This window comes from Bidens hawaiensis, unplaced genomic scaffold (assembly GCF_021521415.1).
Source record: "Bidens hawaiensis isolate Kalapana, Puna unplaced genomic scaffold, B.hawaiensis_p1.1 tig00056311_1, whole genome shotgun sequence".
NCBI lineage: Eukaryota > Viridiplantae > Streptophyta > Magnoliopsida > Asterales > Asteraceae > Bidens > Bidens hawaiensis.
Window position 1 is genome coordinate 1 of NW_027500159.1, and position 14,086 is coordinate 14,086.

Below are 14,086 nucleotides of genomic sequence, written 5' to 3' on the forward strand. Positions count from 1 at the left end.
AACCAAGCTTTTTAAGACTTATTTAGTTTGCAAAAACCCGAAACATTCAAACCGACTCAATATTCAATACCTCCTCCCGGCACTTTAATTGTCCCAATTAAACCCAAGTGCCAGCAAACCGAAAAATTGAGTCGAAAACGAGCGGAAAACCGAACTTTGGTATAATATATAATGTATAAAAGTTTTTTCCGTCTCGTTTTTAACCACTAAAGCATCAATGTCCAACTTCACAAGCTAAATCCCAACACTAGAAACACTCGTTTAACCCAAGCCGACCCAGCCGCAATCGCGAAAGTAACTTTCCAACAATTTCCAACCCAACCAACCGCACCCAACAAACTGAAACAATCTTCCAAACCATACCGACCCGCACCCAAAAACTAACTTCGACAACCTACTTTTACCAAACCCGACAATAAAGTAACCAAAATCAAAGCTAAAACTAACATTAAAATATACAAAGATTAAAAAAATTTCAAGAAATCATACCTTTAAGTGGTGTAAATAAGGAAAAAACTTGCAAAAAAGTAAGAACTTAAGTGTGTGCAAGGGAGAGGATTAGTGAAGATTAGGTTAAAATTATTGATGTGTATGATATTAGGTTGATATTAGGGTGATTTTAAGGTTTAATTTGGTGTAAAGTGGTGAAAAATTGATGGATTTGGTGAAGAAGATGGGTATTTTCGTGGTTTTGGGTTAGGGTGAAAGAGGGGTTTTGAAATTTTAGTAAAAAAGTGATATAATATGGTGAACAAGGAAAAACAATACTGATATGACCCTAGGCACCGCGCAACCAGGGGATAGGTGCCTGGCCGGGCGGTGCGGCGCCCCTTTTTATTCAAACTGAAGCCTCGTTGCGCGGAGGGAAAAGAGGGACAACCGTCGCGCGCGCGACGGGGTGTTTTAGCAGAAAGTTTTGACCTTTTTTTAAGCCTTTTTGCCTTAGTAAATTTTTTAGAAAATTACCAACTCTTTCCTATGTCCATTTTATGTTATTTTTACGTGTAAAACTTACCTGGAATCTCTTGAATTCTCGCCAAATCCTCTCGTTATGATGGTGATGATTCCTTGAAAACGACTCGACGACGCAACGAAACTACAAAAACTAGTGTTAGCGACTCAAAGAAATTAAAATAAAATAAAGAAATTGTACAAACTCTACAATTGTGTTTTCACTCAAGAACCCCGTTCATGATTTAGTTTGATGGATCAGGGGAGTTTCCTCCACCTCGATTAAATCTTCCGACCCTCCAAGATAATGCTTTAAACGATGCCCATTCACTTTCCACGAAGTTCCATTGTTCGTATTCTCAATTTACGGTCCCGTCCACTTGGATCTCAATTTACCTGCAATCAACTTCAACCGAGAGTTAAATAACAATACTTTATCACCTTTATTGAAGTCTTTACCTCCCTTTAAACGTCGATCGTGCAACACTTTCGTCTTTTCTTTGATATCCAACGATCAAGAATACGCTACATCACGTAGTTCCTCCAACTCATGAATTTGAAAATACCTCTTGCTCACGGCCTCAGTAAGATCAACGTTTACCATTTTTAATTCCCAAAACGCTCGGTGCTCTAACTCAACGGGAAGATGGCATGCTTTACCGTAAACTAGCATAAACGGTGTAGTACCCGACGGTATCTTGTACGCGGTTCTAAATGCCCATAGCGCGTCATCCAACTTCTTCGACCAATCTTTTCAACTTATCCCCATCGTCTTTTCCAAAATTCTCTTTACCCCTCTATTAAAATTTTCGACATGACCATTCTTTTGAGGATGGTAAGCGGTAGAGGTGCGATGAGCAACTCCATAACGAGCTAATGCCTTCTCCATGATGGAATTACAAAAATGAGTACCTCGATCACTAATTATCGCCCGTGGAAATCGAAACGAATAAACAACTTCTTTAGAAACTTAACAACAACTGTAGCATCATTCGTTGCCAATACTTGGGCTTCAACCCACTTGGAAACATAATCTATCGCCACTAAAATATACTCGTGACCACCGGAAATGGGAAATGGTCTCATAAAGTCGATTCCCCAAACATCAAAAATTTCAAGAGTTTGTATGGGGTTTTGAGGCATCTCGTTTTTCGATAAAATATTTCTTGTGCGTTGACAAGCATCACATGTGTTAACAAATTCTACCGCATCATTTACAACCGACGGCCAATAAAAACCTCTATCAAATACCTTCTAAGCTGTGGCATGAGCTCCATGATGACCTCCCGTTAAACCCTCATGAACATGATTTAGAATATTCAACCCTTCTTCTTTCGACACACATCTTCTAAGAATCCGGTCACCGCAAATCTTGAAAAGAAAAGGATCATTCCAAACATACCGAGTACCATCCCGGAAAAACTTCTTCTTTTGTTGCGTAGTCATTCCTTTCAACACAAGACCGGTAGATATATAATTAGCAAAATTGGTGAACCATGGCAAACCTTGCTTTTTGGCTACAACAAAATCAATCGACGCATGCGAGAATCTATCACCAATCTCATCCTCACGAATCTCTTCCCTCTTCGTATCTTCTAAACGGGAAAGATGATCCACCGCAACATTTTCCACCCCTTCTTGTCTTTAATTTCGATATCAAACTCGGAAAGTAAAATAATCCACCGCATGAGACGGGGCTTCACGTCTTTCTTGTGAAAGAGGAAACGCAAAACTGCATGATCGGTAAAAACGGTGGTTTTTGAAAGCACAAGATAGGATCAGAACCTGTCAAATGCAAACACAATGGCTAAAAGTTCCTTTTCGGTGGTGGTGTAGTTTTTCTTGGGCACCATTCAACATCTTGCTTGCATAATAAATCGGGTGAAAATGTTTCTCACTCCTTTGACCCAAAACCGCTCCAACCGCATAATCACTTGCATCACATATTGAGCTCAAAAGGTAAATTCCAATCCTGTGACATGAGAATAGGAGCACTTACGAGTTGATCTTTCAAAAATTTGAACGCCTTCAAACACTCCTCATCGAACACAAAAGGGATATCTTCTCTAATAATTTAGTCATCGGGCGGGAAATCTTGGAAAAGTCTTTAATAAACCACCGGTAGAAACACGCATGACCAAGAAAACTCCTTATAGCTTTAACATATGTCGATGAAGGAAGCCTACTAATCGTGTCAATCTTCACCCGATCCACCTCTATACCATCTCTTGAAATTTTATGACCCAACACTATCCCTTCCGTCACCATAAAGTGACACTTTTCCCAATTCAACGTCAACTTTGTCTCGATGCACCTTTTTAACATCCTCTCAAGAATACCCAAACAACGATCGAAAGAATTACCGTACACCGAAAAATCATCTATAAAAACCTCTGTGGATGTCTCTATCATATCCAGAAAAATTGCCACCATACAACGCTGAAAGGTAGCCGGAGCATTACAAAACCCAAACGGTATGCGACGATACGCATATGTACCATACGGACACGTAAAAGTCGTATTCTCTTGGTCCTCCGGTGCGATTGGAATCTGAAAATAACCTGAGAAACCATCAAGAAAACAATAAAATTGCTGACCTGCGAGACGCTCCAACATTTGATCAATAAACAGCAATGGGAAGTGATCCTTTCGAGTAGCATCATTCAACCTCCGGTAATCGATACACACCCGCCAACCGGTAACCGTACGCGAAGGGATAAGTTCATTCTTTTCGTTCATAACCATCGTCATCCCCTCTTTCTTTGGGACAACTTGGGTCAGACTTACCCACGGAGAGTCCGAAATCGGATAAATCACTCCGGCATCCAACAACTTAAGCACCTCTTTCTTGACAACCTCTTGCATATTCGGATTTAGACGTCTTTGGGGTTGAACCACCGGTTTATACTCATCTTCCATCAAAATCCGGTGGATACAATAAGCGGGGCTAATACCTTGAATATCTGAATGTCTCCATGCAATCGCCCCTTTATGTAACTTCAACACTTCAATCAACTTTGACTTTTCTTCCTCCGTCAACTTAGAAGAAACAATAACGGGAAAATTCGAGCCCTCTTCAAGGTAAGCATACTCCAAATGTGACGGAAGAACCTTTAATTCCAACGGAGCGGGTTTTTCTATCTCATTTTCACAAATAACCTCACTAACCTCCATAATCACCGCCAAACATGAAACGTCATCTACCACTTCTTCCTCATTATCCTCCATAATATCCGTCAACTCTTCATCCACATCCATCCCGACTAAATCGGCTCCACAAATATAATCAAGACATATGTCAAAACCCAGAATGAAAGAATTAAGAAAATAGACCGAATGGCATGGAACACTAAAATAATCATTATCACCCGGGTGCTTCATCGACTTTGCAATATTATAAGTAACATTCTCATCACCAACCCGAAGTGTGATCCTCCCCTCATAAACATCAATAAGAGCCTTAGCTGTTCTCAAAAACGGCCGACGAAGAATAATGGAACCTTCTCGTTGGCCACCATGTAAAGTACCACAAAATCAACCGGGAACACAAACTTGTCAACTTTCACTAGCAAATTCTCATTAATACATCGCGGATACTTAACCGAACGATACGCCAATGACAACGACATACGAGTCGGTGTAAACTCACCCAATCCCAACTTCTCATACAACGAATATGGCATAAGATTAATACTCGCACCCAAATCCGCCAATGCTTGACTCATCATATCACTTCCGAACGTACACGGGATTGTAAACACACCCGGGTCTAATAACTTTTCCGGGACCAATTTAACACTACCGCCGAACAATCCCCGTTAAGTGGAATAGACAAAATCTCTCCCAAGAATTTCTCATACTTTGGCATGTGTTGGAGAGCTTCAACAAACGGAAGATTAATCTTCAAATGTCGAAACATATCCAGAAAATGCTCGTATTCCCTCATATACTTTAGATGCTTGAGACGAGTGGGATACGAAACACGGGCAATATCAATATCGGGTGGGGGCGGAACTCAACCGACTTTTTCTTAACTTGCGGCACAATAATTGATGTTTTAACTTGCGACTTACCCGGAGCCTCCATCTCAATCTCTTCATCTACGACTTCCTCTTCTTCAACTCCACCCCTTTCTTTAACAACCTCGGGACCCAAAACCCTTCCGCTACGAGTAGTAATTGCTTTCAATTGAGCGGCCGGATTCGGATTAGTAGAACCCGAAAACTGTCCTTAAGGCCTTTCATCGAGACAACGAGCAATATCACCAACGGACCTTTGAAGGTCAAGAAAAGAAGATTGTTGATTCTTAAAGAGCATATCGTGTTCGGCAAACTTTTTTTGTGTAACTTGATCCCTCTCAAAGATTTGTTTCATCATCTCCTCTAGACGTCCCATTTCCATTAGAATCCTGCACATTATTTTGAATATTAGTACCATTGTTATTATTATTATTATTATTGTACTGACCTTGTCCTTGATTATAAGAATTTTCGAAGCCGGATAGTGCGCCCGCGGGACGCCAGTTGGAGTTATTCTGATTTAGGTTCCTGTAGGTGTTCCAAGAAAGTAATAACAAGTCTTTTACTATTAATATAACGAAACCATAATCAAAATAATCGTCCAAAGCAAGAATCAAATCAAAAACATGTTCATCAAACCTAGGTAGACATGAAGTCTAGCCAAGAATCATTAATAAAAACAAATCCAAACAAAGAAACCAAAAGAGAATCATGATAAATAACAAGAACGAAGAAAGTAGAGTGATAAAACCCTTAAAACTTCTTCCTTGATTGATTGAATGAAAGCTTCTTGATCTCTAATGTAATCAACCTCCAAAGAACCTTCAATCTCTTGGCTTCTCTCTCTAAAAACGGCTGGAACAAGTGTTAAAAACGGCTAGGGTAGCAAAAAAACATGTTTATATAGTGCATGGTTAGGCTTATTTGCGAAGTTTGGCTGGACAGTGGCTGGCGGCGTGGCACGACTAGGCTAGCCTTCCCTGGCCGCGCGGTGCGGCGTGCTTGGGAGGGGGCCACGATTTTTTTCTATTTATTTTATGATATTACTTGTAAAATCTTGTGTAATTCTTTCCTTGAACTTCAATCAATGATAGGAACCTTCAAGAACTTGTTCACCTTACTTATCAAGCCATAAATTTATAAAGAAACAAATCAAAACATTAAGTGAACTAAACATGTAAACATTGATGAGCAAAAACGAACTTAAACTTCACATTAAATGATAGAAAGAGTTAGGGTTTAACATGCAAGACACCAAAAGATTTAAAACATGATAAATATATATTAAACTTGACGCAAAACCTAAATTAATAAAAGATTAACAAAACACAAACTAAACCGAACTCAAAGCCTTAAATATACATAAATTTACAAGGGTTCCGAGATGTATAAATAGATGTATATCAAGTAACATATTTGTAATTGGTTTGTTCAAGGAACTTAAGTACCCGACGTAATATACGTGTTCTTTGAAGTTAAACCATTGTGTTCATCGTCTTTATTTTATCTTTGTTCTTGAATCACCACGTTGTTATTTTCCGCATAACAACGTGTTCACTTGATATTATATTGAAAGATCCATTCTCGGGGCTTACAAAGATGAACATCAAAAGCCATCTGGATTACTTTAACAATTAGGTAGCGTTTGGTATGGGGTAATGGAGGTTGGAATGGAATGATCCGTTGTGAGGGAATGAAGAAAAGTGTGTTTGGTTGATCAAACGAATGGAATAACCCATTACCTAGGCCATTCCATTCCCTCTAAAATGACCCAATTTCATTCCATCCATACCCCATGTTTTTTTCATTCCATCCCCTCTTTCACCGTATATGACCTCCACCACCCTCCCAACACCATCAACACTCACCACGACCACCACCCACCACCACCACTGCCACCGACCACCACTGCCACTGTTATCACCACCAACGATCGCCATCAGTGATAGCCGCCCATCACCGCCTCTCGTCCCGGCCCACCGTCATCACTGCCCATCTCCGCCAGTACCACCACCGCTGCCACCACCACCATTATTACCTCCATCACCCCCTTCCACCACCACCCACCTCCAACCACCTTTATCTCTCGACGTCCACCACCACCCGCCACCGCCAACCACCATCACCGCCCACCAATGCCACGATCGCCACCTGCCTCCCACCAGCACCGCCACTCACTACCATTTTAATTTTTTTTCTTTTATTCTATCTACCAAGTAATACAAAGTAATAATTTATTTCATTCCCATGTGGTAACCAAACATCTCATTGGAATGGTAATAACTTATTCCATTACTTTGTCCATTCCATTACCACGTTCATTCCATTCCATCGCCCATTCCATTGCCTTATACCAAACAGACTCTTAGAGATACCAGTATGGAAATGAGAATTAATAACAATCGTTTTGTCACCAAATAACCTAAGACAAGAAATGGTAATGACACAATCTGGTGATTGTGGATAGATTGACAAAATCAAATCATTTCCTACCAATGAAGGAAACTTCCAAAATGGAAAAATTAGCAAAGTTGTTTGTGAACAAAATAGTCTCGTTACCTGGAGTTCCATTATCCATTGTATCTGATCAAGATAGTCGTTTCACTTCTCCTTTTTTAATGAGTTTCCATTTAGCCAAGGGAACACAACTAAACTTGAGTATAACATACCATCCACAAAATGATGGGCAAAGTAAAAGGACCGTACACACATTGGAAGACATGCTAAGAGCATGTGTAAAAGATTTTGGAGGAAATAGGAATGACCATTTACCATTAATATAATTCTCCTATAATAACAGTTATCGTAGAAGCATTAACGTTGCCCCAGTTGAAGCACTTTATGAATGAATGTGCCGAACTCCCGTACGTTGGGCCGAAATAGGAGAAAAACAATTATCATGTCCTAAATTATACAAGAAACTACCGACAAGATAATTCAAGTCAAGGAAAGATTGAATACTGCACGAGATCATTAGAAGAATTATGCAAATCATCGACGCAAACCATAGGAACTTCAAGCTGGAAATAAAGTGCTACAAAAAGTATCCCAATGAAAAGGAGTAGTTCGATTTGGCAAGAAAGGAAAGTTGAGTCCAAGCTTTGTTGGATCATTCCAAATCATTAAATTAATTAGAGCAGTAGCTTATCAGCAAGAGTTACCAGAAGAGGTGACTGGTATACATGATGTATTTCATGTAAGCAACTTAAGGAAATGTTTGGCTGAAAAGTCATTAAAGATACCCCTTCAAGATACAAAGGTAAATGAAAAGTTGAAATTCATTGAGAAACCTTTATAAATTGAAGGTAGAAAATTAAGAATCCCAAGCATAAGAGACTTGTTCTGGTTAAAGTAAACTGGGATTCAAGACGTGGACCAGAATATACTTGGGAATTGAAATTACAAATAAAATGATAATACCCTCACTTATGTACATGAATCACGAGGACGAAATTTAAAATAATGAGTGGAGTGTAACGATTCTCAAAAAAGTTCCCCAAAATAGTTAAAAACCAATACCTCACGCGTGCAACGATAATCAATACATATAAAATTAATATATTTTTTTGTTGCCCATACGCTATGCGATGGGTATTACCAAACCCATCACAATACGCGAAGCCTTATAATTATCCATAAACTTGGCGACAGTCACGCTACATGACATACAAATTTTTAACCCATCGCGCTATGTGAAGTGCATGTTAAGTAACCGTGACACGTTGCATGCCACATGTTAGGTCACGTGGCATAGCTAGGGCGGACTCGGCGAGTCTATAAAGACATCCTTCAACGCGATGCCTTTATCTTAAGGTCGTAGCTATACGCGACCGATCTAAAAGTCAGCTATAAATGAGGAGTGATCAGGGCTTCAGTTCTTCGTTCATTTCTTTCGCTCCATCTCGTTTCTCTTATAAATATAGTTTTTGTATAATACCACTAATTGCCGCAACAATACCCTATTCGTTCAATTGAGACGATGATACACGAATCTAAATCACTGCTTGAACAAGGTGAGACTTTGTGCAATCGTGTAAAGTTTTCAATCTCGTGATTATCGTTAAAGATTTTCGTTTTATACTAATACATATGACATATAATTATATTAAGTTCTTAATACCACCAAGCTTGTAATTTGTAAACTTGCAATGTGAGACACTCGAGTTTTTATACAACTCACATTATTGTGAGACACCTAGTTTTCAAACACTGCCATTGATAATTTTAAACATGTATAACTCATGACAGAGTAAAAACGTCCAAGTGTTTTCAAAATGTTTTCAACTATTTTTCATTAAATTAAAGTGATTAAGTTTTTGCAGACTTACGGGGTGATTACTACTGGTATGTGGAATTTTGTATACAATACTTATTTATATCGTTACTTATCGGACAAAGAGTTAGCCAATAAGTAATATGACCACAATAATGGATACGGTCGAGTGACAAATAACTTTCGATAATTTGTATGCATGCTAATGTAAAAACATCTTAATAGTGTACTGTAAAAATGTGTCATTTTCAAATTAATGTACTCACTAGTATTTTTTACTGACCAAATATTTTTAAATTTGTTTCAGGTTACTTGTTGTGAAAGAAACGGGAAAAGTGTCAATGGATACCTCAGCATAAATAAGTGGCTAATCACCAAAATAAAAATATATGTTCTTTTTGTTAGTTAAGGGTTTATATCTATATAACTTATGTTTGTGTAAATTTGAGTTTTATCCCAGGCATGTGTATGGTTTATGAGAATCGGATAATAGCAGGGCGGACGGGTTAAATATTTTCTTCGGTTATAGCTCTAGTGCGCATGGTACAAGTAGTGGTAGGTGGATCAGGTTGGATATTGATGGTTTGGACAGTGTTGAATGGGGATGCCCCGAGGGTTTCTTGAATTAATTTGAGAATTAGGATAGGATGGCAATGGTTGGGTTGTGTGGGCTGAAATTGATCTATGGAGATGTTCTAGTAGTTTGGGCCATAATGTGTTTCACTGGGTTGGGGAGATGGGACTATGAATTAGGCCGGGAGAATGGGATGAAGACATGGTTATCTGTGGTGAGCTTTGATTTGCCAGTGGCAAAGGTATGTGTGTATTACCATTAGGTGAGTGGGTTGGTCCATAGTTGATCGGGCTTGGTTAAGAGGAGAAATGGGGGATGGATCAACTTGTGTACAAAGATGTGGGTGGGGAGGGGATGAGAGGAATTCATTGGAGGGTGGGGGCGGAATAGGATGGGTTGGAGCCTTTTGCCCAAAATATGGTTCCGTCAAAGATGACATGCCGGGAAATAATTATTATGATTTGTGTGAAATTTTATGCACTTGTACTCACAATGATTTAGTGGGTAGCCAAGAAAGACATAGGCTGAGGTGAACAAGTTTACAAGTTGGGGTGGACGAGTGATGAGGGTAGCAAAGTGATCAAAAACTCGCAAATGATTATATATTGGATGTCGATGACATAAGAGATTCAATATTTTCTGCTTGATCCTTTCTTTCTCATTAGGCATCAATATCCTTTCTTTCTATATTGAGATAAAGATCTAAACAATAAATGCTATACACATTGAAATAAATATATTCTACATATAAGTCTATTACAAACAACATCCTTTTTCTATCTCTAAACTTTTACATCGTTTCAATTGTATTATATGCACGTTGTCTCGTAAGCTAATGATTCTAACATAAATAAACACGTAGATTGATATCATTCATTCTAAAAAAAGATATATTACATAAAATGCACGGTCTTTAAACAAATAAGAACATTAGATAACATAAGTCATTCATAGAACATCAGTTTCAGAATACAAATACATAAGGTTGCATCAGTCCTTTCAACGTCTTCAAGGTAGCAACGCAAATTTAGTTACTTCATTCCTGCAAGATCGAAACCCTAAAACAGAAAACATATCATCATTCATGAAGGATCGTTCAAAAAACTCTTGTTATCTTCAGAGAAATATGAATTCCATTTGATTCTTATATAATAAGAAAGACACAACTATGTATTTAACTTAAATAAGATTAATATTTAGACTTATCCATACACAACTTTTGTTTCTTTACTCACTTGGCAATACTTTTCTAAAACGAGAAACATTCTACTTTTAAGTGATCTAATTAACACGTATGACGGTATGAGTTCAGGTAAAGGCTCTACTAAATATTGGGTGGCTCAGGTCAAATCCTTTATGAAATGGGTGGAGTAGCAGAAACTATCGCCAGAAGGTCTATTTCAACAGCAACATCCAAAATGACTATATGAGATCAATTCATCATTTCAGGATAAAAAAGAAATAAGTGATAAGAAGAGGTGTGTAGGGATTTTTTGAGCAAAATTTTATTTCATTTTTGTTTTGAACGTTGTATGGTGAAAAATAGATAATTAAATAAATGATATGATTCAATCGCATACCCTTTTGAATGTCTTTTGAATGTAGCAAATAACAACGGGCTAATGTGAATTTGAATTACATCAGCTAGCAATCGAGGATATGCACATATTAAGAAAAATGATATAGTTTATGAGACAATATATTTAAGTAACTTAAATTGAGAAATATACTTTTAGTTACAAACAATTCTGTATTCTTAACCAACAACTGCTGAAGAAAACTTACAGTGTTGATGCTCCCTGACATGGATCCATTTGGTATATGCCCAGCCCACTGTTGCAAACATTGGAAGACGAATTAACAAAACCCAAGTTTACAAATAAAGAAAAAAAATCTATATATACACATACAAATATTATATATAGGGACTTATAATTTTCAAATCAGTATTAACGAAACCAATAAAATCAAGCTAAAAACAATATAAAATTTGTAATTACATTTTTCGCAGCAGTGCTGAAAGCTTCTCGGTGAGGTATTTGCGGATTTGAAGCCTTGATGCGTTGTATCTCCTCTCTATATTAAAATTTCACACAAAAGAGCATATTATTAACAACGAAAATGCGAAAAATTTCGAAAAAGTCAAGAGCTGTTGGTAGTTTGGCTGTTAACTCACTTCATGAATTGATTATAAGCAGATGGAAGCCTGTGTTTCTTCTCAGGTGCTGTATAGCCACGAAAAAAAAAAGTGAATTTTGTAAAAATAGTTGTAATTTTTTATATTTATACTTCAAAAATAATTATACTGAAGAAGAACTGATGAGTACGTTTGACAACGAACGGAGCTTTTGGTGATGTGGGTTCATTTGATGTGGATGATGAAGATGATGAAGATTGAGTACCCCTTTTAAAATCACTCGAGAAACCAGCCTGTTTGCAGGTTTAAGACAAAACATTCTTAAAAAACATCCTTAATTCCAAGATTATATGTCGGAATAAATACTAATCTTAGGTGATTAAATTGAAGTGTTTTTTGTTTCTATTTCATAGTAAATTAAGCACAAAATATATTTTATAGAAATTATTTACGAGAAACAAACCTGAAAAGGTCGAAGGGAGGGATGATCAGGATGAGAAGCCCTAATGGTCAGAAATGATAAATTGCTACAATGTCCACATTTCACAGTCACTGTATCCAAAAGCCTCTTGCATGGTATCCCTACCTATATATATATTAATGAACACAAAAAAAAAATCAGATTATTCACACATAAAGCATCAATATCTATGTATACATACAAGGATATGATGTATGTGCCCTATTAAAACAATTGTCTTGTATTCATTCAAAAACAAAGTTGGATCACATAAATATATACCGCTAGAAGGGTACTGCAGAAGTTGCAACGAACATAACAAAGGTGTTGATCCGAAGGTGTTTGATCGGCTGGTTGATCCATATTTGCTACCCTCTCGGCTTGCACTTCAAAGTTCATGATCACACGAATGAAAACCGTGACCGTTGAATCAGTGGTTCACAAACTATAGGTTTTATATTAATCAGTGGATGATTATATGTAGATAAATATAGAGAGAGGATTGCATATATGAAAAGGGTCCATTAGGGTTTGATAGGGAGGGAAATATATAGGAGTAAATGTAGGGTTAGTGTCGGTTACCAGCCGGATCTACACGGAATATCTCGTTCTAAGGTGCGGAATCCCTACGTAAGACGTTACGAGCGTAGAAGACGATACACGTTAACACGATCAAACACAAGTTACAATAAACAAAGACACGTTGTATTGCAACTGGAAACACGTGATTCACTGATCACCGATTACACAAAATGAATAACTCGTAAAAACTAAAACTTTAAAACTCTGTCGTAACCTAGGCTATTTAAGAGTCGACAACTTCGCCTAACATGTTTAGGCGAAGTTGTCCCTAACTTCGCTTATTCCACAAGTTCGCCTATATTAGCAAACTTGTGAGCTAACTTCGCTTAATACAAAATACAAATCCAACTAACTCGATTACAGACACTAGACACTGAACTACTGACATCATGTACCAACAGACTCCCCCTTGGCAGTAGCTTCATATCTCTATCTTCAAACACGTGTCTTGTAATCTTCAACAATCTTGTATCTTTCATCTTCAAGCATGAACTCCTTCTCGTACACAAACCGAAACAACTCTTTGATATTTCTTCGCTTCTTCTTTCCAAGCAGGAATATAAAATATTTTCTTCTTGTTCAGCACCTGCAGATCAGCTTGAGACAAATTCACCAAGTTCATTGGATCATACACTCTCAGCAGCTCTTGTTCATCTTCATTCTCCATTACTGCTTCAGCTGTTTCACAATCCACATACCACCACTTCAGATCTTTGAGCACATCATTGGGCATTTGTTTCATCGGCACTTCTTTTAAACACCGGATCGGCTTATACTTCATGATCATCCAAGGCTTGACATCTGCTCTCATCCCTCTATCTTTATCTTCAATAAGTTTTCCTTTATGTGGTTTCAACAGCTCGAACTTTTTCTCTTTTATACTTTCCTTCCAAACAATCTTTCCAATGACCCTAGCCAGGTTATCATCACTCCTGTTTATCAACCCCAACCTGGCTAAGTCCTTCACTTCACACTCAGGCAACGTATTCAACGATCTCAACAGTCTCTTTAAGTACTGAACCCCATCATACCTTTTAATCACAAAGAGCCTCAACTGCTCATCATATAACCAGCATATAATCCCCTTTTT

General features: G+C 37.9%; 1 protein-coding gene across 1 annotated transcript; it reads right to left on the bottom strand.

The window, feature by feature from the left end:
- Nucleotides 1-6,955: 6,955 nt before the first annotated feature.
- On the bottom strand, nt 6,956-12,980 carry LOC143601456 (protein CRABS CLAW-like). The gene is made up of 7 exons (XM_077078860.1): nt 12,697-12,980; nt 12,418-12,540; nt 12,145-12,247; nt 11,994-12,042; nt 11,818-11,893; nt 11,562-11,650; nt 6,956-7,121 (listed from the first exon to the last, which is right to left on the bottom strand). Exons 1-7 carry the CDS (start codon nt 12,811-12,813, stop codon nt 6,956-6,958), a joined length of 723 nt encoding a protein of 240 aa, XP_076934975.1. The 5' UTR covers nt 12,814-12,980.
- Nucleotides 12,981-14,086: the final 1,106 nt, after the last annotated feature.

What these genes read in the sequence shown, in the direction of transcription:
- LOC143601456 (XM_077078860.1), bottom strand. Translation starts at nt 12,813, where the DNA reads ATGAACTTTGAAGTGCAAGCCGAGAGGGTAGCAAATATGGATCAACCA. An exon ending in TCTGCAGTACCCTTCTAGCG is followed by an intron (nt 12,541 to 12,696) that starts GTATATATTTAT and finishes ATATATATATAG; the next exon opens with GTAGGGATACCATGCAAGAG. An exon ending in GCTTATAATCAATTCATGAA is followed by an intron (nt 11,894 to 11,993) that starts GTGAGTTAACAG and finishes ATTTTAATATAG; the next exon opens with AGAGGAGATACAACGCATCA.